The 24,665-nt window shown below is 52.0% G+C and overlaps 1 protein-coding gene across 3 annotated transcripts in view; it reads right to left on the minus strand.

The window, feature by feature from the left end:
- Positions 1-371: 371 nt before the first annotated feature.
- Positions 372-24,665, minus strand: part of LOC139232692 (disks large homolog 4) — a 438,206-nt gene continuing 413,912 nt past the window's right edge. For all 3 annotated transcript variants that reach the window (XM_070863168.1, XM_070863167.1, XM_070863169.1), the window contains 12 exons: positions 22,303-22,459; positions 21,523-21,625; positions 20,614-20,728; positions 18,944-19,120; positions 17,925-17,967; positions 16,472-16,508; positions 14,484-14,534; positions 13,774-13,875; positions 12,521-12,693; positions 6,003-6,112; positions 4,785-4,876; positions 372-1,616 (listed from right to left, as the gene is read on the minus strand). In XM_070863168.1, the coding sequence (XP_070719269.1) occupies positions 1,510-1,616; positions 4,785-4,876; positions 6,003-6,112; positions 12,521-12,693; positions 13,774-13,875; positions 14,484-14,534; positions 16,472-16,508; positions 17,925-17,967; positions 18,944-19,120; positions 20,614-20,728; positions 21,523-21,625; positions 22,303-22,459 (1,267 nt within the window). In that variant the 3' untranslated portion in view covers positions 372-1,509. The remainder of the gene's footprint in view (positions 1,617-4,784; positions 4,877-6,002; positions 6,113-12,520; positions 12,694-13,773; positions 13,876-14,483; positions 14,535-16,471; positions 16,509-17,924; positions 17,968-18,943; positions 19,121-20,613; positions 20,729-21,522; positions 21,626-22,302; positions 22,460-24,665) is intronic.

Consider the following 24,665-nt stretch of genomic DNA (forward strand, 5'->3'; position numbering starts at 1 on the left):
GTGGGGGGGTGGGGTGAGGTTGTGTTTGGGGGGGTGGGGTGAGGTGTGTGTGTGTGGGGGGTGGGGTGAGGTTGTGTGTGGGGGGTGGGGTGAGGTGTGTGTGTGTGGGGGGGGGGGGGGGGGTGGGGTGTGTGTGTGTGTGTGGGGGGTGGGGTGAGGTTGTGTTTGGGGGGTGGGGTGAGGTGTGTGTGTGTGGGGGGTGGGGTGAGGTTGTGTGTGGGGGGTGGGGTGAGGTGTGTGTGTGGGGGGGGGGGGGGGGGGGGGGTGTGTGTGTGTGTGGGGGGTGGGGTGAGGTTGTGTTTGGGGGTGGGGGTGAGGTGGGTGTGTGTGTGTGTGTGTGGGGGGTGGGGTGAGGTGTGGTGGGGGGGGGGTGGGGTGAGGTGTGTGTGGGGGGGGGGGGGGGTTCTGTTAGGCTGCCGGAAGTAAAGAGCAAACCAAAAAGGCGGCAGGAGGGGGAACGCAGAGCCGCGAAACGTGGGCGAAACAGTCATCGTTTTCCGGCGGAGGAGGTGAGGGGGAATTTTTTTTTTGCAGAAGCTGAGAGAGAGGATGCCTGCGGGTAGCACAGTCACAGTCTCCATGCAGCGGCGAAAGAAGGCCCCTTCTGTCGGGGACAGAGTGCGCGTGTGTGGGGAGGTAGAGAGAGAGAGAGAGCGCGGCGATAAACACATCCTTTAACAAGGAGGAGGAGGATGGACGAGTACCCCGCGGGATTGAGAGAGAGAGAGCGAGCGAGCGTTGATGCTCAACCCTCCGGGGGATCCCATTGCCTCTCTCCTTGCTGGGCCTATTTACCCTTCACCATCATTTTCATTCTTCTCTCGGGCAGCAGGCAGCAGAAACAGACGCTACGAAGAACAGAAGAATAGAACAGAAAGCGATTATTTTACGGTCTTTTTCCTTGGGGTGTGGGGAGGGATTTTCTCTTTCCCCCCACCCCGACGTGGTCGCTGGTTTTCTTTCGTGCGTCCGTGTGTGTGTGTGGTTTTTTTTGTAGTTAAAATAAGGAAGTCATTTACAGTCGCCAGACACAAGCCAAGGTTTGTACGATCAAGGGCTCAGGCTTCAGGGACACAAGGCCCCGCACGGAGGCGTGTTGTGTTGCAAGTCGCGACTGATATTCCCTCTCTCTCTCTCTCTCTCATTCCTTCCATGGTCCTTGGTCGTTGGCTTGCTCATCACACGAAGCATGCACAAGCGAGTTTTTGCACAGCGCGGAAACATACAGGTCACACGCAAGGCTGGTCCTCTGTTTTTAAACACATTTTCTTCTTTTTTTTTAAATTCCTCTCTTTCCCCCCCCCATCTCCATCCCCATCCCAGAAATGGGGGCGAATGAAACCAACAAAGAAACGGTGTGTAGGAGGATGGGTGGGGAGGAACGACGGGGAAACTTCAGATCCGGCGAAAGATGATTAGCGGCTGTAGAAGCTCAGGATGTGGGGGGTGGCTCAGGTAGCGGACGGACGAGAGATCAGGTGGAGAGAGGGGGGGGGGGGGCAGTGTGTCCTACAGTCTCTCTCGAGAAGGGACCCAGATGTATGGGCCCGAGTGTTCTTCGATCACATGCTTGCCGCGGATATAGATCTCCTCGAAGCTGTCCCCTTCCACGATCGCTGCAACAGAAGAGAGAGAGAGAGAGAGAACGTGAGAATTAGGAGCAGGAGTCGGCCATTCGGCCCCTCGGGCCATTCGATGAGATCACGGCTGATCTTCGACCTCAACTCCACTTCCCCGCCCGATCCATCGATTTCCTTAATATCCAAAAATCTATCGATCATTGTGTTGAATATACTCACAGACTGAGCCTCCACAGCCCTCTGGGGCAGAGAATTCCAAAGATTCACCACCCTCTGAGTGAAGAAATTCCTCCTCATCTCAGTCCTAAATGGCCAACCCCTTATCCTGAGACTGTGACCCCTGGTTCTAGACTCCCCAGCCCGGCGGGAAACATCCTCCCTGCATCTACCCTGTCAATCCCTGTAAGAATTTTGTATGTTTCAATGAGATCACCTAAACTTTTGAGAATACAGGCCCAGTCTACTCAATCTCTCCTCATAGGACAGTCCTGCCATCCCAGGAATCAGTCTGGTGAACCTTCGTTGCACTCCCTCTGTGGCAAGTATATCCTTCCTTGGGTAATGAGACCCAAACTGTGCACAATACTCCAGGTGCGGTCTCACCAGGGCCCTGTATAATTGCAGTAAGACATCTTTACTCTTATACTCAAATCTTCCTGTAATAAAGGCCAACATACCATTTGCTTGCTTTACCCGTATGTCAACTTTCAGTGATTCGTGTACAAGGACACCCAGGTGAAGAGGGAGCTTTACTCTGTACCTAACCCGTGCAGTACCTGCCCTGGGAGTGTTTGATGGAACAGTGTAGAGGGAGCTTTACTCTGTATCTAACCCCCTGTACCTGCCCTGGGAGTGTTTGATGGGACAGTGTAGAGGGAGCTTTACACTGTATCTAACCCCGTGCTGTACCTGCCCTGGGAGTGTTTGATGGGACAGTGTAGAGGGAGCTTTACTCTGTATCTAACCCCATGCTGTACCTGCCCTGGGAGTGTTTGATGGGACAGTGTAGAGGGAGCTTTACTCTGTAGCTAACCCTGTGCTGTACCTGCCCTGGGAGTGTTTGATGGGACAGTGTAGAGGGAGCTTTACTCTGTATCTAACCCTGTGCTGTCCCTGCCCTGGGAGTGTTTGATGGGACAGTGTAGAGGGAGCTTTACTCTGTATCTAACCCTGTGCTGTACCTGCCCTGGGAGTGTTTGATGGGACAGTGTAGAGGGAGCTTTACTCTGTATCTAACCCCCTGTACCTGCTCTGGGAGTGTTTGATGGGACAGTGTAGAGGGAGCTTTACTCTGTATCTAACTCTCTGTATCTAGCACACAGACACATGCCTGCCTGCCCAACAAAAACCTATCAATCTCAGTTTTCACGTTTTCAACACACCCCCAGCCTCAACAGCTTTTTGTGGGAGAGAGTTCCAGATTCCGATTACACTTTGTGTGAAGAAGTGCCTCTGGACACCAGCCCCCTCCCATCCCTCTCCATCTCACCCCATCACCATATCCTTCTATTCCTTTCTCCCTCATGTGTTTATCCAGCTTCCCCTGAAATGCATCGACACTATTCGCCTCAACCCCTCCCTGTGGCAGCGAGTTCCACATTCTCACCGCTCTCTGGGTAAAGAAGTTTCTCCTGAATTCCCCATTGGGTTTATTAGTCACTGTCTTATATTGATGGCCTCTAGTTCTGGTCTACCCCACAAGCAGGGGGTGACTAGAACCACAGAATATTATCTGAATGGTGACAGATTAGGAAAAGGGGAGGTGCAACGAGACCTGGGTGTCATGGTACATCAGTCATTGAAAGTTGGCATGCAGGTATAGCAGGCGGTGAAGAAGGCAAATGGCATGTTGGCCTTCATAGCGAGAGGATTTGAGTATAGGAGCAGGGAGGTTTTACTGCAGTTGTACAGGGCCTTGGTGAGGCCTCACCTTGAATATTGTGTTCAGTTTTGGTCTCCTAATCTGAGGAAAGACATTCTTGCTATTGAGGGAATGCAGCGAAGGTTCACCAGACTGATTCCCGGGATGGCAGGACTGACATATGAGGAGAGACTGGATCGACTGAGCCTGTATTCACTGGAATTTAGAAGGATGAGAGGGGATCTCATAGAAACATATAAAATTCTGACGGGACTGGACAGGTTAGATGCAGGAACAATGTTCCCGATGTTGGGGAAGTCCAGAACCAGGGGTCACAGTCTAAGGATAAGGGGTAAGCCATTTAGAACTGAGATGAGGAGGAACTTCTTCACTCAGAGAGTTGTTAACCTGTGGAATTTTCTAACACAGAAATTTGTTGAGGCCAGTTCATTAGATATATTCAAAAGGGAGTTAGATGTGGCCCTTATGGTTAAAGGGATCAAGGGGTATGGCGAGAAAGCAGGAATGGGGTACTGAAGCTGCATGATCAGCCATGATCTTATTGAATGGTGGTGCAGGCTCAAAGGGCCGAATAGCCTACTCCTGCACCTATTTTCTATGTTTTTATGTCAGTGGAAACATGTTGGGCTGGTTGTTTGGTTGCAGGGAGTTTAGAGGCATTAATGTCGGGCTGGGAAATGGTTTGCGTCGGCAACCAAAAAATTCAGCGGCTGGGCCCTGAGAGTGGGGCGGGGTGCTACAGGAGGCGTTCGACATGTGTCCCGAGGGAGCAAGTGAATATCCCGAACTAAAGAGCCAGCCTTGGGGGGGGGGGGGGGGGGGCCGGAGAGAGGCCTCCCTGGGGGGGGCGGGAAACCATTCCCGATACATGACTCACCCCAAATAAAGTTACATCGGCAAAAATTAACCATCAATCGCACTTCGCGCCCCAGGACAGCGTTACACGGCAGCGATTTCTGGCGGGGTCACTAGGGGGCACTACAGGTGCCGGGCAAACCGAATGTTGCCACCGTGTCGGTAACCGGGGGCGTTACATACTGGGCGATACTCCTCAACACCACTGGTACCGGCACACTGGATCTGCCGGGTGGTGCTCACGGCTACAAACCCTCGCCAGAGGCACTATCCCACCAAATTTCCAGCCCCCTTCTCTGCAGCGACCTTATTGGAACCCTGTCATAATTGTAGAGATCTCTCTTTCCCCATAAACACCGCAATTGGATCACCCCGTAATCTGTCGCACCGGAGAGAAGGCCGGCCTCGTCCCTCAAGGAATCTCAGTGCGGATTAAATTCCCCGGGAAGGGGGGCCCAGCCACGCACCTGAGAAACACTCGGTGAATTCCTGCTCCAACTTCACGGCCCTCTCGTAGGCCTTGCGAGCCTGATCCTCCGACAGCCGTTTGTTAATCTCCCTGTAACACAGAGCACGCAACAACTCAGCCTTTCCTTCACCGACTGTGACCCCCACCAGCAGCACGACCCTCGGCCACCCCCCCCACTCCCCGCCCCGAACACGATCAGCCAGCCCGCAAACTGCATTAACTTCCATTCACAGCACTTGTATTACTACAGCGTCTTCGGGATGTCCCAAAGCGCTTTACAGCCAATGAAGTACTTTTGGAGTGAGGTCACTGTTGTAATGTGGGAAACGCGGCAGCCAGTTTGCGCACAGCAAGCTCCCACACACCGCAACGTGATAATGACCCAGATCATCTGTTTTAGTGATGTTGGTTGTGGGTAAATATTGGCCCCAGGACACCGGGGAGAACTCCGCTGCTCTACTTCAAAATAATCGCCGTGGGATTTTTACGTCCACCTGAGAGGGCAGATGGGGCCTTGGTTTAACGTCTCACCTGAAAGGCAGCACCTCCGACAGTGCGGCGCTCCCTCAGTACTGCTCCTCCGACAGGGCGGCGCTCCCTTAGTACCACCCCTCCGACAGTGCGGCGCTCCCTTAGTACCACCCCTCCGACAGTGTGGCGCTCCCTCAGTACTGCCCCTCCGACAGTGCGGCACTCCCTCAGTACTGCCCCTCCGACAGTGCGGCGCTCCATCAGTACTGCCCCTCCGACAGTGTGGCACTCCCTCAGTACTGCCCCTCCGACAGTGTGGCACTCCCTCAGTACTGCCCCTCCGACAGTGCGGCGCTCCCTCAGTACTGCCCCTCCGACAGTGCGGCGCTCCCTCAGTACTGCCCCTCCGACAGTGCAGCGCTCCCTCAGTACTGCCCCTCCGACAGTGCGGCACTCCCTCAGTACTGCCCCTCCGACAGTGCGGCGCTCCCTCAGTACTGCCCCTCCGACAATGCGGCGCTCCCTCAGTACCACCTCTCCGACAGTGCGGCACTCCCTCAGTACTGCCCCTCCGACAGTGCGGCGCTCCCTCAGTACCACCTCTCCGACAGTGCGGCACTCCCTCAGTACTGCCCCTCCGACAGTGCGGAGCTCCCTCAGTACTGCCCCTCCGACAGTGCGGCGCTCCCTCAGTACTGCACCGGCGCTGAACCCTGAATATTGAAACTCCCGCTTTAATACTCACAGGATGTTTTCCAGGGACCTGGGTCTGATGAAGATGGCGATGGGGTGAAGGTGAGCGGCTTGCAATCTCCGCACTGCGTTTGCCGATACGTCCAGGATACAATGCTTACCCTGCAAAGGGGAAAAATATCGGCTTTACTGGGGGCAGGCAGGGGCCAGGAGCAGAAACGGAGAGGGGTGGGAGGGTATCGGGGAGGCCCCACGGTACAGGCAGAGAGAGAGAGAGAGAGAATCAGCAGAAGTAGTGGTACAGTCAATCCGCATTCAAACAACAACTTGTATTTATATAGCGCCTTTAATGTAGTAAAACGTCCCAAGGCGCTCTACAGGAGGGTTTTAAAACAAAACAAATAAATTTGACTCCGAGCCACTTAAGAAGAAATTAGCGCAGGTGACCAAGAGGTCGGTTTAAAGGAGCGTCTTGAAGGAGGAAAGAGAGGTAGAGAGGCGGAGAGGTTTAGGGAGGGAGTTCCAGAGCTTTGGGCCCAGGCAACTGAAGGCACAGCCACCAATGGTGGAGCGATTATAATCAGGGATGGTCAGGAGGGTAGAATTAGAGGAGCGCAGATATCTCGGGGGTTGTGGGGCTGGAGGAGATTACAGAGATAGGGAGGGGCGAGGGCCATGGAGGGATTTGTAAACAAGGATGGGAATTATGAAATCGAGACGTTGCCGGACCGGGAGCCAACGTAGGTCAGCGAGCACAGGGGGTGATGGGTGAGCGGGACTCGGTGCGAGTTAGGACACGGGGCATCGAGCACAGGGGGTGATGGGTGAGCGGGACTCGGTGTGAGTTAGGACACGGGGCAGTGAGCACAGGGGGCGATGGGTGAGCGGGACTCGGTGCGAGTTAGGACACGGGGTCAGCGAGCACAGGGGGCGATGGGTGAGCGGGACTCGGTGCGAGTTAGGACACGGGGCAGCGAGCACAGGGGGTGATGGGTGAGCGGAACTCGGTGTGAGTTAGGACACGGGGCAGCGAGCACAGGGGGTGATGGGTGAGCGGGACTCGGTGCGAGTTAGGACACAGGGCAGCGAGCACAGGGGGTGATGGGTGAGCGGGACTCGGTGCGAGTTAGGACACGGAGCAGCGAGCACAGGGGGTGAAGGGTGAGCGGGACTCGGTGCGAGTTAGGACACGGGGCAGCAGAGTTTTGGATCACCTCGAGTTTACGTCGGGTTGAATGTGGGAGGCCAGCCAGGAGTGCGTTGGAATAGTCAAGTCTGGAGGTAACAAAGGCACGGATGAGGGTTTCAGCAGCGGATGAGCTGAGGCAGGGGCGGAGATGGGCGATATTACGGAGGGGGAAATAGGCGGGTTTAGTTACGCTGCGGGTATGTGGTCGGAAGCTCATTTCAGGGTCAGATATAACGGATAGGTCGAAGGTTGCAGAGTAGAAAGCACTAGACAAATGCCTACTGCAAACTAGTTGACGCCATTAAATAGAGACAGCGCCCGGCAGATATACACTGGCAGGCAGCACTAGACAGAGGGGTTGGATAGAGACAGGATAACAGACATGGTCAGTGAGTCCAGGTAACAGGGCGACAATGAAGACTGCTGGTCATCAAATTACTTGACAACCCAATCTGGAGGGTTAATATAATCTGTAATTTACACATCGGTAACTAACCAGTACTGTACGTATCAGCAGCTAGTAATATACGCAGCAGCAACTCACCAGTAATATACGCATCAGTAACTAGTCAGTAATATATACATTGATAACTAACTAGTAATGTAAGAATTAGGAGCAGGAGTCGGCCATTCGGCCCCTCGAGCCTGCTCCGCCATTCAATGAGATCATGGCTGATCCGATCATAGACTCAGCTCCACTTCCCCGCCCGCTCCCCATAACCCCTTGTCGGTTAAGAAACTGTCTATCTCTGTCTTAAATATATTCAATGTCCCAGCTTCCTCAGCTCTCTGAGGCAGCGAATTCCACAGATTTATAACCCTCTGAGAGAAGAAATTTCTCCTCATCTCAGTTTTAAATGAGCGGCCCCTTATTCTAAGATCATGCCCTCTAGTTCTAGTTTCCCCCTTCAGTGGAAACATCCTCTCTGCATCCACCCTGTCAAGCCCCCTCATAATCTTATACGTTTCGATAAAATCACAATATACACATCAGTAACTGACTATTAATATACATATTGGTAACTAACTAGTATTATATGCATCAGTAACTAACTAGTAATTTGCACGTTCAGTCACTAACCATTACTATACACATCAGTAACTAGCTGATACTCCTTTGCAGTTGCTGGGGAGTGCTGTAATGCACACAGTGAGCACTGGGGGGCAGTGGTGGTCTTTGGTGACTTCACTGAACACCAGGCTGGGTTTTAATTTCAGCCTGTAATTATTTGGGAGTGACGTGTTCATCTGCCCCGACTATTGCGGAGAGGGCACTCATCTCTCTTCCCTCCTTTGCTGCCGGCTGTGGGTAGCACTCCCTCCAGTACCTTGCCCACCCAATCGTCACAGGATATTCAACTGTCGCCGGCATCACACTCCAGCCTAACTCCTGCCCTCGCGCTCAGTCTACGCACAAGTGCGCAGGGATCCGGAGAAGGAACCATGGCTGGACTTCTGCTCCCTCGCCCCACCTCCATGTAGGCCGCCCAATATACCACTGATGACAACGACAAATTGCAATTAATGTAGTGAAACATAGAAAATAGGAGCAGTAGTAGGCCATTCGACCCTTCGAGTCTGCACCGCCATTCAATATGATCATGGCTGATCCTCTATCTCAACACCATATTCCCGCTTTCTCCCCATACTCCTTGATGCCTTTTGTTTCTAGAAATCTATCTATCTCCCTCTTAAATATATTCAGTGACTTGGCCTCCACAGCCTTCTGTGGTAGAGAATTCCACAGGTTCACCACCCTCTGAGTGAAAACATTTCTCCTCATCTCGCTCCTAAATTTCCTACCCCGTATCCTGAGACTGTGACCCCTTGTTCTAGACTTCCCAGCCCCGGGGAAACATCCTCCCCGCATCCAGTCTGTCCAACCCCGGCAGAATTTTATACATTTCAATGAGATCCCCTCTCATTCTTCTAAACTCTAGTGAATACAGGCCCAGTCGACCCAATCTCTCCTCAGTCCTGCCATCCCAGGAATCAGTCTGGTGAACCTTCGCTGCACTCCCTCTATGGCAAGTATATCCTTTCTTAGGTAAGGAGACCAAAACTGCACACAATACTCCAGGTGCGGTCTCACCAGGGCCCCGTATAACTGTAGTAAGACATCCTTGCTCCTGTACTCAAATCCTCTTGCAATGAAGGCCAACATACCATTTACCTTCCTCACTGCTTGCTGCTCCGGCATGTTTGCTTTCAATGCCTGGTGTACAAGGGCACGCAGGTCCCTCTGTACATCGACACTTCCCAAACTATCACCATTTAAATAATAGTCTGTCCTTATGTTTTTCCTACCAAAGTGGATAACTTCACATTTATCCACGTTATACTGCATCTGCCATGTGTTTGCTCACTCACTCAACCTATCTCAACGTCCCAGGGCGCTTCACAGATGTGTAAATCAGACAAATTTGACACCGAGCCACATAAGGGGATATTAAGGAAGATTTAGTCAAAGAGGTCGGTTTTAAGGAGCGTCTTAAAGGAGGAGAGAGAGAGATGGAGAGAGGTTTAGGGAGGGAGTTCCAGAGCTTGGGGCCCAGGCAACAGAAGGCACGGCCACCGATGGTGGAGCGATTATAATCAGGGATGGTCAGGAGGGCAGAATTAGAGGAGCGCAGACATCTCGGGGGGGGGTTGTGGGGCTGGAGGAGATTACAGAGATAGGGAGGGGCGAGGCCATCGAGGGATTTGTAAACAAGGATGAGAATTTTGAAATCGAGGCATTACTTAACCGGGAGTCAATGTAGGTCAGCGAGCACAAGGGGTGATGGGTGAGCGGGACTCGGTGCGAGTTAGGACACGGGTCAGCGAGCACAGGGGGTAATGGGTGAGCGGGACTTGGTGCGAGTTAGGACATGGGGGTAGCGAGCACAGGGGGTGATGGGTGAGCGGGACTGGGTGCGAGTTAGGACACGGGACAGCGAGCACACGGGATGATGGGTGAGCGGGACTTGGTGCGAGTTAGGACACGGGGCAGCGAGCACAGGGGGTGATGGGTGAGCGGGACTCGGTGAGAGTTAGGACACGGAGGCAGCGAGCACAGGGGGTGATGGGTGAGCGGGACTTGGTGCGAGTTAGGACACGGGGGCAGCGAGCACAGGGGGTGATGGGTGAGCGGGACTCGGTGAGAGTTAGGACACGGGGGCAGCGAGCACAGGGGGTGATGGGTGAGCGGGACTTGGTGCGAGTTAGGACACGGGGGCAGTGAGCACAGGGGGTGATGGGTGAGCGGGACGCGGTGCGAGTTAGGACACAGGGCAGCCGCATTTTGGATCACCTCTAGTTTATGTTGGGTAGAATGTGGGAGGCCGGCCAGGAGTGTGTTGGAATAGACATGTTTAACAACGGCATGGATGAGGGCTTCAGCTGCGGATGAGCTAAGGCAGGCGATGTTACGGAGGTCGGAAATAGGCGGTCTTAGTTCCGCTGCGGATATGTGGTCGGAAGCTCATTTCAGGGTCAAATACGACACCAAGGTTGCGAACAGTCTGGTTCAGCCTCAGACAGGAGTTTGGGAGAGGGATGGAGTCAGCGTCTAGGGAACGGAGTTTGTGGCGGGGACCGAAAACAATGGCTTCAGTCTTCCCAATATTCAATTGGAGAAAATTTCTGCTCATCCAGAACTGGATGTCGGATTAAATTGTCTGACAATTTAGAGATTGTGGAGGGGTCGAGAAAAGTGGTGGGAAGGTACAGCGTACCTAACATGTAGACTCTGTTGTTTGGTGAGAAAATAGACTCTGTTCGTTGTTTGATGAGTAAGTAGACTCTGATCGTTGTTTGATGAATAAATAGACTCTGTTCATTGGTGAGAAAATAGACTCTGTTCATTGTTTGATGAATAAACAGACTCTGTTCGTTGGTGAGTAAATAGACTGAGTAAACAGACTCTGTTCATTGTTTGATGAGTAAATAGACTCTGTTCGTTGGTGAGAAAATAGACTCTGTTCATTGTTTGATGAGTAAATAGACTCTGTTCGTTGGTGAGAAAATAGACTCTGTTCATTGTTTGATGAGTAAATAGACTCTGTTCGTTGGTGAGAAAATAGACTCTGTTCATTGTTTGATGAGTAAATAGACTCTGTTCGTTGGTGAGAAAATAGACTCTGTTCATTGTTTGATGAGAAAATAGACTCTGTTCGTTGTTTGATGAGTAAATAGACTGTTCGTTGGTGAGAAAATAGACTCTGTTCATTGTTTGATGAGAAAATAGACTCTGTTCATTGTTTGATGAGTAAATAGACTCTGTTGATGAGAAAATAGACTCTGTTCGTTGTTTGATGAGAAAATAGACTCTGTTCATTGGTGAGTAAATAGACTGAGTAAATAGACTGTGTTCATTGTTTGATGAGTAAATAGACTCTGTTCGTTGTTGATGAGTAAATAGACTCTGTTTGTTGTTTGATGAGTAAATAGACACTGTTCGTTGTTTGATGAGTAAATAGACTCTGTTCATTGGTGAGAAAATAGACTCTGTTCATTGTTTGATGAGTAAACAGACTCTGTTCATTGGTGAGTAAATAGACTGAGTAAATAGACTCTGTTCGTTGTTTGATGAGTAAATAGACTCTGTTCGTTGTTTGATGAGTAAATAGGCTCTGTTTGTTGTTTGATGAATAAATAGACTGTGTTCGTTGTTTGATGAGTAAATAGACTCTGTTCGTTGTTTGATGAGTATATAGACTCTGTTCGTTGTTTGATGAGTAACTAGACTGTTCGTTGGTGAGAAAATAGACTGTTCATTGTTTGATAAGTAAATAGCCTCTGTTCATTGTTTGATGAGTAAATAGACTCTGTTCGTTGGTGAGAAAATAGACTCTGTTCATTGTTTGATGAGAAAATAGACTCTATTCGTTGATTGATGAGTAAATAGACTATTCGTTGATGAGAAAATAGACTCTGTTCAATTTTTGATAAGAAAATAGACTCTGTTCGTTGTTTGATGAGTAAATAGACTCTGATCGTTGGTGAGAAAATAAACTCTATTGTTTAATGAGTAAATAGACTATGTTCATTGTTTGATGAGTAAATAGACTCTGTTCGTTATTTGATGAGTAAATAGACTGTTCGTTGTTTGATGAGTAAATAAACTCTGTTCGTTGGTGAGAAAATAAACTCTATTGTTTAATGAGTAAATAGACTATGTTCATTGTTTGATGAGTAAATAGACTCTGTTCGTTGTTTGATGAGTAAATAGACTCGGTTCGTTGTTTGATGAGTAAATAGACACTGTTTGCTGCCTGATCCCAGTGTTGTTCCGAACCGGCGAAAGATTAATGCGGGAACGTGTCCCATTCCTCAGCACGAACCTCGCTGACCATTCCCCCCCCCCCACCACCGATGTGTAAAAATGCCGCAGTGATTACCTGCTCTGCCACCTCCCGCACCGACTGTACGCTGGTCCCGTACAGGTGGCTGTTGTACTGGCCTGCCTCAATGAACCTGTGACTCTGAATGTCCTTCTCCATTTGTTCCCGGGAAGCCACAAAGTGATAGTCGCGCCCATCCACCTCATAATCTCGCTTCGGCCGAGTGGTATCTGAGGAGAGAGAGAGAGAGTTGGGAAATCCAGTGTTCCGTTGCTGGGTAACGGGGTGAGGGCTGAACTGGGGACAGCTACCTTCGTTCTATTAATAAGGCGATCCCACTCTCCCCGGCCAGAATGGAGATGATTGGGTAATTCTCCAACCCCACCCCCACGCCCCCGTCAATCACACCCGGGGACCGCACTACACTGGGACTGATTTTACCCGCATCATTTGTATTGTGTGACTATCCGCCACTGACAGAAATCTGCTGGGAAAATAATCCTGCTATTATCGGGAGACGTTGCTCAATTTCGGTCCTGAGCTCTGTTTGCTGTAGCGCATAGGGACTCTGGTGAGAAAATAGACCCTGTTTGCTGAGTAAATAGACACGGATTGCTGAGTAAGTAGACCCTGATGGCTGAGTAAATAGACACTGATTGCGAGTAAATAGACCCTGTTTGCTGAGTAAATAGACACAGATTTTTGAGTAAATGGACACTGTTTGCTGAGTAAATAGACCCTGTTTGCTGAGTAAATAGACCCTGTTTGCTGAGTAAATCGATACAGATTGCTGAGTAAATAGGCCCTGTTTGCTAAGTAAATGGGCCCTGTTTGCTGAATAAATAGACCCTATTTGCTGAGTAAATAGACACAAATTGTTGAGTAAATAGACACAAATTGCTGAGTAAATAGATACAGATTTCTGAGTAAATAGACCCTGTTTACTGAGTAAATAGACCCCATTTGCTGAGTAAATAGACACAGATTGCTGAGTAAATAGACCCTGTTTGAAGTGAGCCCCATCCACCTCCAACTCATTGGCTGACACAGTGGTGTCAATACAACACTCGGTTTATTAATTCAGTGACTAAGAGATTATTGTCTGTGGGCTGAGTCTCGGTTGTCACAGCCCAAGATCCAGATCCCTGCCCCCGGGAGTGGACTCGCGGTCCCAATGAAGAGTGGATCAGAGTCTCGGGGCCAGGGGCAGATTAAGTGCAAAAGGCACGGGGTTGTCTGAAGGAAATAACAATATCATGGCAGCTTTGCTCACAACTCACGGACCAGACTGTTCGGGAGGACATACTCACGTGGGACACAGGATCCAAACTTGTCCGGGAATTCAGATAGTAAGTCGTCATTCACTCTATCCTTGGTGGGCCCCAGAATAATAATCGGACGAGCATAGTGCACTGCAGGTAACAAAGTAAGAAAGAACTTGAATTTATATAGCGCCTTAAACCACCTCAGGACACCCCAGAGTTCCTTGCAGCCAATTAAGTACTTCTGAAGTGTTGTAATGTCAGAAATATGCGCACAGCAAGCTCCCACAGGCAGCAATGTGATAACAACCAGATAATCTGCTCTAATGATGTTGGTTGAACAATAAATATTGGCCAGAACACACTGGGAGTAATCTGGAACTAGAGTCTGTGGGATCTTTTACCTGAGATGTCAGACGGATATAATGTCTCATCTGAAAAACGGTACCTCCGACAGTGCGGCGCTCCCTCAGTACTGCCCCCCCAACAGTGCGGCGCTCCCTCAGTACTGCCCCCCCAACAGTGCGGCGCTCCCTCAGTACTGCCCCCCCGACAGTGCGGCGCTCCCTCAGTACTGCCCCTCCGACAGTGCGGCACTCCCTCAGTACTGCCCCTCCGACAGTGCGGCATTCCCTCAGTACTGCACTGGGAGTGTCGGCCTGGATTACGAGCTCAAGTCTCTGGAGTGGGACTCGAACCCCCGACCTTCTGACTCTAACAGAAGATTATTAGGAAGTAGTTTCTGTGTTTCCGCTCACCTTCCATCTGTAGAACTGCCTCATAGCTCAGCACATGATCATCCCGACTCCCTGAAGCACAAGAAATATCGTTAGAGGTCACAGGTCAGGAATGTCATACACTCGTTAACTGGGTTCAGGAATCAAACATGCAGGGAGACTGAAAACTATACAGTCCCAAATGAATGGAGATATTACAACAACATGTAGCAAAACGTCCCAAGCTGCTTCACAGGGAGCGATTATCAGTCACAATTTGACACCAAGCCACATAGGAGATATCAGGGACAGGCGACCAAGAGCTTGGTTAAAGAGGTCGGTTTTAAGGAGCGTTTTAAAGGAGAGAGAGGCGGAGAGGTTTAGGGAGGGAGTTCCAGAGCTTGGGGCCCAGGCAACAGAAGGCATGGCCGGCAATGGTGGAGCGATTATAATCAGGGATGCACAAGAGGCCAGAATTGGAGGAGCGCAGACATCTCGGGGGTTGTGGGGCTGGAGGGGGGGGGGCGAGGGCCATGGAGGGATTTGAACACCAGGATGAGAATTTTTAATTTGAGGCATTACCAGAGCGGGAACCAATGTAGGTCAGCGAGCACAGGGAGTGATGGGTGAGCGGGACTGGGTGCGAGTTAGGACACGGGGTCAGCGAGCACAGGGGGTGATGGGTGAGGGGGACTCGGTGCAAGTTAGGACACAGGGCAGCGAGCACAGGGGGTGATGGGTGAGCGAGACTCGGTGCGAGTTAGGACATGGGGCAGCCCAGTTTCAGCAGTGGGTATTATCTGGCTGTTCGACCATTGGAGCATCACATTTGATGAGGAACCCGCCTTGTGTTGACTCTGACACCCGAGCACACAATCTGAACAGAGACACCGGACACCCATCAGCCCGAGGGTGGTGCAGTCGCCCCCCCCCCCCACCGCGCCAGGGTCACTCTTCCATCACCCCTGCTGTGTCAGTGGGGAGGGGAGGAGAAGGGCAAGGCCAATCTCATACTCTCCTCCATCCCAAAAAACGTTCGAGGCTAGGGGCAAATTGTAAGACTGAGATTGATCGATTTTTGTTGGGTAAGGGTATTGAGGGATACGGAACCAAGGTGGGTAGATGGGGTTAAGATACAGATCAGCCCTGATCTCATTGAATGTTGGGACAGGCTCGAGGGGCTGAATGGACCTCCTCCTGTTCCTGTGTAACAGGTTCGAGGGGCTGAATGGCCTCTTCCTCTGTAGGGATTACAATTGATCATTGTGGTAGCTATCGCGGATTCTGATCTAGTAAGAATTCGCTTTGCTTTTAAGGTATTGAAGAATGGTGGCATTGTTTCTGAGCAGTCGTCTCGCGGACTGATAACTTCACAATTCGAAGGAGCTGTGTAATGCGTGCACCTGTGAGTTGTGGGGCTGTTGGGAGAGTGTTAGACTGAAGATCTAAAAGGTCCTTGGTTCAATGCTGGGTTTCGGCAGTGGAGGTGGCCCTTCTTTAATTATCAGAGACATCTGTGGTGTAGTGGTTATCGCGTTGAACTTGCATACGAAAAGTGCCCGGATCGAGCCTGCCCCCGCCCCTTTTAGCCAGGGAGCACTTGTATGATTTGTGTTTTTGTGTCCTCAAGAAAAAAAAAACAAGGAGGCACTTGGAAAGTCCTTTGGAGTGTGACCCCCCCTTTAATCAGGGGGCACTTGATTGTTTCTACATAAAATAGTTGTAGAGCTGTTGAGTTGTGAGTGGCTTAGCCAGTCACATGATGTTGACAAGACTCAATAAAACCCCAGCCAGTTGGGTTCGGGGGAACCACGATGGGGCAGGTGGTTGTGAGCCTGGTGGATGAATTGGTAATGTGTAGTGTGATTGTTAAACCTTTGCTAATAAACCAACTAGCTCTTAATAGCAAAGAATTCTTAAGCAAAGAACCCATGAAGCAAATCCATTCCAATGTTGAAACAGGAACCAGGCTTGTGGTGGAGAAACTGCGGGTAATATCTCACTCAACGGGCTATCAAATCTCGTCTCACCTTGTGATCCACCACCATCACCCAGACCTGTGATTTCCTAATCGCCAAAAACAAAACACAGTGTTTATTGGGAGGAAACGAGCTACATTCTCCCCCCTCCCCCCGCACCACACTCCCCTCCCCATGGCACCTTCCCATGCAAGTGCAGGAGATGCAACACTTTCACCTCCTCCCTTCCCACCATTCCAACACTCCTTTCAGGTGAAACCGCGATTTACTTGTACCCCTTTCAGTTTAGTATATCGGGCCCTGGTGAGACCGCACCTGGAGTACTGTGTACAGTCTTGGTCTCCTTACCCAAGGAAGATGCAGGAAAAACGTTTCCCCCCAGGCCGGAGAGTCTAGAACCAGGGGTCACACAGTCTCAGGATAAGGGGTCGGCCATTTAGGACTGAGATGAGGAGGAATTTCTTCACTCAGAGGGTGGTGAATCTTTGGAATTCTCTGCCCCAGAGGGCTGTGGAGGCTCAGTCTGTGAGTATATTCAAGGCCGAGATTGATAGATTTTTGGATATTAAGGGAATCGAGAGTTTAGGGGATCGGGCGGGAAGGTGGAGTTGAGGTGGAAGATCAGCCGTGATCTCATTGAATGGCGGAGCAGGCTCGAGGGGCCGAATGGCCGACTCCTGCTCCTAATTCTTATGTTCTCATCTTCACAGGAGCGATTATCGAGCAGAATTTGACACCGAGCCACATAAGGAGATATTAGGGACTGGTGACCAAAAGCTGGGTCAAAGAGGGAGGTTTTAAGGAGCGTCTTGAAAGAGGAGAGAGAGGCGGAGAGGTTTAGGGAGGCAGTTCCAGAGCTTGGGGCCCAGGCAACAGAAGGCACGACCGCCAATGGTGGGGCCTCATTGACATAAACCCCGCCTCTGCACGGTGATTGGTGCCGGCCACTCACTCCGGCTGGCGGTTACATTGCCCGCTGCCAGTTGGGCGCGCTCCGTGACCCAGAGTCATGCCCATTTCGCACGTGGAGTCTCTGACCGTTTCTCCTGGTTCGGTTCCACGACGGAGAGCAATTCGCGCCCTCCCCCCCCACCCACACGTTGCCCCTCCCCACCACCATGACCTCCTCCTGCCCCCCCACCACCACCTCGCAACCCCCCATACCTGCCCCCCAACCACCTCGATCCCCTCCAACCCTGCCCCCGATCACCTCGCCCCCCACCCCAACCTCTGCCCCCCCGACCACCTCGCCCCCCACCCCAACCTCTGCCCCCCCGACCACCTCGCCTCCCCCCACACCTGCCGCCCCCCCGACCACCTCGCCGCCCCCCATCGTGCACACCCCCAACCCCTGTCCCCGACCACCTCGCTCCCCTCCCCCCTGTCCCCCGGCCACCTCGCCCCCCCCTCCCACCCCTGTCCCCCACCACCCCTGTCGCACCCCCCACCCCACCCCACCTCAACCCTGTCACCGTCTTTAGCCACATGTAACCTCTTTCCTTACCCTGTCCTTGTTCTTTAGTCTTGGCCACTCCTTCCGTTCAACCCTGTCGGAGGCAAGGACATTAAAATAAAACCGTCACTGAAGGGAAGAGGCTGAGAATCAAGATCCCTCTCAATGCTGTGTAACCTCCTCGGAATAAATCTCTTGACACAGAACTCCAGAGGTTAGGCTTCATAAAGAGAGTTTGGCTTTAGAGCGAGACAGGCTGCTGAGAGTCCATCAGACAGGGCTCACCATTCACTGTACAGAACATTACAATCAGGGCCTGGGTGCTGCCCACTTGGTAATCGGGAACTTTTACGTCCAATTGAGAGGGCAGATGGGGCCTCGGTTTAACGTGTCATTCAAAGACAGTATCTCCGACAGTGCGGCGCTCCCTCAGTACTGCTCCTCCGACAGTGCGGCGCTCCCTCAGTACTGCTCCTCCGACAGTGCGGCGCTCCCTCAGTACTGCTCCTCCGACAGTGCGGCACTCTCTCAGTACCGCCCCTCCGACAGTGCGGCGCTCCCTCAGTACCTCCCCTCCGACACTGCGGCGCTCCCTCAGTACTGCCCCTCCGACAGTGCGGCGCTCCCTCAGTACTGACCCTCCGACACTGCAGCGCTCCCTCAGTACTGCCCCTCCGACAGTGCGGCGCTCCCTCAGTACTGTCCCTCCGACAGTGCGGCGCTCCCTCAGTACTGCCCCTCCGACAGTGCGGTGCTCCCTCAGTACTGCCCCTCCGACAGTGCGGCGCTCCCTCAGTACTGCCCCTCTGACAGTGCGGCGCTCCCTCAGTACTGCCCCTCCGACAGTGCGGCGCTCCCTCAGTACTGTCCCTCCGACAGTGTGGCACTCCCTCAGTAGTGCACTCGGAGTGCCAGCCCGGATTATGTGCTCAAGTCCGGGACTTGAACCCACAACCTTGTGACTCCGAGACGAGAGAGTGCACGGCCCACTGAGCCACAGCTGACCCCGAGAATACCCTGTGCTGATGCCGGTGTTGAACGATGAGGTTCCAGCCTCTCGCTGGGCGTACCTCCTCTTGCTGGGGATAAATCCGATCTCTTCGCTTTCGCCATCGGAGTGAACCTTCCTTGCCTGCCACCATTCCTCGTCCGAGGCGTCGATCACGTGCAATACATCGCCAAAGCGGAAACTGAGAGCCTGACTGAGGAACCCGCAGTCCTTTGTCTTGTCGTAGTCGAACAGAGCTCTGCGGAGAGAGAGAGTCGGGATAAATGAGTCATTCTCTGGTTGGCAATCAGTATCTAGTGGGGTGCCGCAGGGGTCAGTGCTGGGACCCCAACTATTTACGATCTCTATTAATGACTTGGATGAAAGGACCGAGTGTAATGTAGCCAAGTTTGCTGACGATACAAAGCTAGGTGGGCAAGCAAGTTGTGAGGAGGACACAAAAAACTGTAAAGGGATATAGACGGGCTAAGTGAGTGGGCAATCATTTGGCAGCTGGAGTATAATGTGGGAAAGTGTGAGGTTATTCACTTTGGGGTAGGAAAAATAAAAAAGCAAATTATTATTTAAATGGAGAGAGACTACAAAATGCTGCAGGTACAGAGGGACCTGGGGGTCCTTGTGCACGTAACACAAAAAGTTAGTATGCACGTACAGCAAGTTATCAGGAAGGCCAATGGAATGTTGGCCTTTATTGCAAGGGGAAATCCTGAGGGATCGCCAAGGAGAGGGAGGGAGGGAGAGAGAGAGAGGGAGGGATGGAGGCGGGGGTGGAGGGAGGGAGGGTGTGGAGGAGGAGGGAGAGAGGCAGAGGGGAGTGAGGGAGGCAGGGGAGAGGGAGGGAGGCGGGGGGAAGGGAGGAAGTGAGGCGGGGTGGAGGGAGGGAGAGAGGGAGCGGGGGAGGAGATAGTTCAGAGAAGGTTCACTCGGTTGATTCCGGGGATGAGGGGGTTGACTTATGAGGAAAGGTTGAGCAGGTTAGGCCTCTACTCATTGGAATTCAGAAAAATGAGAGGTGATCTTATCGTAATGTATAAGATTATGAAGGGGCTTGACAAGGTGGATGCAGAGAGGATGTTTCCACTGGTGGGGGAGACTAGAACTAGAGGGCATGATCTTAGAATAAGGGGCCGCCCATTTAAAACTGAGATGAGGAGAAATTTCTTCTCTCAGAGGGTTGTAAATCTGTGGAATTCGCTGCCTCAGAGAGCTGTGGAAGCTGGGACATTGAATAAATTTAGGACAGAAATAGACAATTTTTTAAACGATAAGGGGTTATGGGGAGCGGGCGGGGAAGTGAGCTGAGTCCATGATCAGATCAGCCATGATCGTATAAATGGCAGAGCAGGCTCGAGGGGCCGAATGGCCTACTCCTGCTCCTATTTCTTTTGTTCTTATGTAGGAGGGAGCAAGGATGGGAGGGAGGGAGGGAGTGGGGGAGGGAGAGAAGGAGGGAGAGAAGGAGAGGGAGCGGGGAAGAGAGAGAGGGATGGAAGGAGAGGGAACAGGGAGTGGGGGAGGGAGGGAGGGAGGAGTGTGGGAGGGAAGGGGGGGAGAGGCGGGGGGAGGGAGGGAGGCAGGGGGGTAGGGAGTGAGGCAGGGAGGGAGGGAGAGAGCAAGGCAGGGAGCGAGGATGGGAGGGAGGGAGGGAGGAGAGAGGGGGAGGCAGGGAGGGAGCAAGGACCATGCAGGTTGGTGATGATCCCCTTTGTTGTCCGAGCTTGCCGGGCTCACCGGATGTAGAAGACCCGCTTGTGGTTACTCCTCAGGGAGCTGGTCCCAGACCCAATGCTGCTGTTCATCAGCTGCTCTCGCAGGTCGTGGATCTTGGCCTCAAAGCGACTGTACTCTGCGCAGAGACAAAAGATTCAGCAACCCATTCGGCAAGACCTTACATTTATATAGCACCTTTCACCACCACAGGATGTCCCAAAGCGCTTTACAGTCAATGAAGTACTGTTTAAAATGCACTCACTGTTGCACTGTGGGAAATGTGGCAGATAATTTGCGCACAGCAAACTACCACAAACAGCAATGTGATAATGACCCAGATAATCTGTTTTAGTGATGTTGGGTGAGGGATAAATATTGGGCCGGGACATCAGGAAAACTCTGTGCCGGAGAGTTCAATCCACCCGAGAGGGCAGATGGGACTTCGGTTTAACGTCTCATCAAATAAGACGGCAACTCCATCAGTGCAGCGCTCCCTCAGTACTGCCCCTCCGACAGTGCGGCGCTCCCTCAGTACTGCCCCTTCGACAGTGCGGCGCTCCCTCAGTACTGCCCCTTCGACAGTGCGGCGCTCCCTCAGTACTGCCCCCTCCGACAGTGCGGCGCTCCCTCAGTACTGCCCCTTCGACAGTGCGGCGCTCCCTCAGTACTGCCCCTTCGACAGTGCGGCGCTCCCTCAGTACTGCCCCCTCCGACAGTGTGGCGCTCCCTCAGTACTGCCCCTCCGACAGTGCGGCGCTCCCTCAGTACTGTCCCTCCGACAGTGCGGCGCTCCCTCAGTACTGCCCCTCCGACAGTGCGGCGCTCCCTCAGTACTGCCCCCTCCGACAGTGCGGCGCTCCCTCAGTAGCACCCCTAAGGGGCCCGTGTGAGCACAAAGACAGCTCGTGCCTCCCAGCTTCAGACACCCACCTTCTGGTTTGTACTGAGCGATAATGGTGACCGTTTGCCCCGCGTTCTTCAGGGCTGCCGCAGCCTGCTCGTGTGTAGCGTTCCGTAGATCCACTCCGTTCACCTGGCCGGGAATAACAAACAAAACACGGCTCAGGTAGGGGGAAGATCCTTCCTATTCTTTTCGCCCCTTTAACTATCAAAGGAACAGGAGGCCCATTCAGCCCCTCGAGCCTGTTACACAGGAACAGGAGGAGGCCCATTCGGCCCCTCGAGCCTGTTACACAGGAACAGGAGGAGGCCCATTCGGCCCCTCGAGCCTGTTACACAGGAACAGGAGGAGGCCCATTCGGCCCCTCGAGCCTGTTACACAGGAACAGGAGGAGGCCCATTCGGCCCCTCGAGCCTGTTACACAGGAACAGGAGGAGGCCCATTCAGCCCCTCGAGCCTGTTACACAGGAACAGGAGGAGGCCCATTCAGCCCCTCGAGCCTGTTACACAGGAACAGGAGGAGGCCTATTCAGCCCCTCGAGCATGTTACACAGGAACAGGAGGAGGCCCATTCAGCCCCTCGAGCCTGTTACACAGGAACAATCCTGGAACTCCCTCCCTAACAGCACTGTGGGAGCACCTTCACCACACGGACTGCAGCGGTTCAAGGCGGCGGCTCACCACCACCTTCTCAAGGGGCGACTAGGGGATGGGCAATAAATGCCGGCCTTGCCAGCGACTCCCTCGACGCAAGAATCAACAAATAAATGAGAAAGGGCCACGTCAGCACAGTGCGATCACACCCTTACCGAGAGTATTTGGTCTCCCTTCCTGAGCTCGCCGCTGAGGTCTGCTGGGCCCCCGGCCAGGATGAAGGAGATGAAGATTCCTTCTCCGTCCTCGCCGCCCACGATGTTGAACCCGAGTCCCGTTGACCCACGATGTATGATCACTCTCCGAGGCTCCCTGTGGGGTCAGAGTTCAAGGAACGGCTCTAGTCAAAGAGGCCAATCAAACATTCGAATATTCAACTCACGAAACAGGGCAGATGGTCAGGCCAAGTACAGGCAACTCTCGATTTTCCGGGTCCCTCAGGGATTGGGCTATGCCGGATAAACGGTTTCTCCGTTAGAGCGAGTTGACATTATAAAGTTAAAACTTCAATGAATAAATACTGTGCAATCAGCTACAAACAGTAACATGCAGTTAAGTATGGACACGACCAGCATGCGTGCAGGTGGCCTTGAGGAGGAGATTGTCTAGCTCCGGGATTCCGGAGCGCGCTGCTTTCCCGGGCCGAAAGGACTCCGAACGCACCGGCCCGATGCCTTCTCGGGCCGAAAGCACTCCAACGTCAGTGGCGGCCGCGAGAGACTACGACTGCAGCAGTGCGCACACACACGGAATTTTAAATGCCGTGGCAACGGTTTCCCGTTGCATCCGTGTGCGGACAGTCGAGAGTGGCCTGTAAACAGAAACAGGCCATCCGGCCCCACTGCTCCGTGCCGGTGTTTAAGTTCCACACCAGCTTTTACCCCACGCCTCTTCATCTCCCCCCCCCCATCAGCATATCATAGAGACATAGAAAATAGGAGCAGTAGTAGGCCATTCGGCCCCTCGAGCCTGCACCATTCAATATGATCATGGCTGATCCTCTATCTCAACACCATATTCCCGCTTTCTCCCCATACCCTTCTGTGTCTAGAAATCTATCTATCTCGCTCTTAAATATATTCAGTGACTTGGCCTCCACAGCCTCCTGTGGTAGAGAATTCCACAGGTTCACCACCCTCTGAGTGAAAACATTTCTCCTCATCTCGCTCCTAAATTTCCTACCCCGTATCCTGAGACTGTGACCCCTTGTTCTAGACTTCCCAGCCCCGGGGAAACATCCTCCCCGCATCCAGTCTGTCCAACCCCGTCAGAATTTTATACGTTTCAATGAGATCCCCTCATTCTTCTAAACTCTAGTGAATACAGGCCTAGTCGACCCAATCTCTCCTCATACGACAGTCCTGCCATCCCAGGAATCAGTCTGGTGAACCTTCGCTGCACTCCCTCTATGGCAAGTATATTCTTTCTTAGGTAAGGAGACCAAAACTGCACACAATACTCCAGGTGCGGTCTCACCAAGGCCCCGTATAACTGTAGTAAGACATCCTTGCTCCTGTACTCAAACCCTCTTGCAATGAAGGCCAACATTTGCCTTCCTAACTGCTTGCTGCACCATGTTTGCTTTCAATGACAGGTGTACAAGGACACCCAGGCCCCTCTGTACATCGACACTTCCCAAACTATCACCATTTAAATAATACTCTGTCCTTCTGTTTTTCCTACCAAAGTGAATAACTTCACATTTATCCATGTTATACTGCATCTGCCATGTGTTTGCCCACTCACTCAAACTATCCAAATCGCCTTGCATCGCCTTAGCATCCTCCTCACAACTCACAATCCCACCTAGTTTTGTGTCGTCAGCAAACTTGGAAATATTACATTTGGTTCCCTCATCCAAATCATTTATATATATTGTGAATAGCTGGGGCCCCAGCACTGATCCCTGTGGTATCCACTAGTCACTGCCCGCCACCCCAGAAAAGACCCGTTTATTCCTAATCTCTGTTTCCTGTCAGTTAACCAATTTTCAATCCATGCCAATACATTACCCCCAATCCTATGTGCTTTAATTTTGCACACTAACCTCTTATGTGGGACTTTATCAAAGGCCTTTTGAAAATCCAAATACACTACATCCACTGGTTCTCCCTTATCTATTCTATCAGTTACATCCTCAAAAAAACTCCTCAGGTTTGTCAAACATGATTTTCCTTTCATAAATCCATGTTGACTTTGTTTAATCCCGTTAATATTATCTAAATGTGCCATTATCACATCCTTTATAATAGACTCCAGCATTTTCCCTACTACTGATGTTAGGCTAACCGGTCTGTAGTTCCCCGTTTTCTCTCTCCCTCTATTTTTAAATAGTGGGGTTACATTTGCCCCCCTCCAATCTGCAGGAACTGTTCCAGAATCTATAGAATTTTGGAAGATGACAACCAATACATCTACTATTTCCATGGCTACCTCTTTTAGTACTCTGGGATGTAGATCATCAGGCCCTGGGGATTTATCGGCCTTCAGTCCCATTAGTTTATCCAGTACTATTTTC

The sequence above is a fragment of the Pristiophorus japonicus genome, chromosome 20, assembly GCF_044704955.1.
Source record: "Pristiophorus japonicus isolate sPriJap1 chromosome 20, sPriJap1.hap1, whole genome shotgun sequence".
NCBI classification, from domain to species: Eukaryota; Metazoa; Chordata; class Chondrichthyes; family Pristiophoridae; genus Pristiophorus; species Pristiophorus japonicus.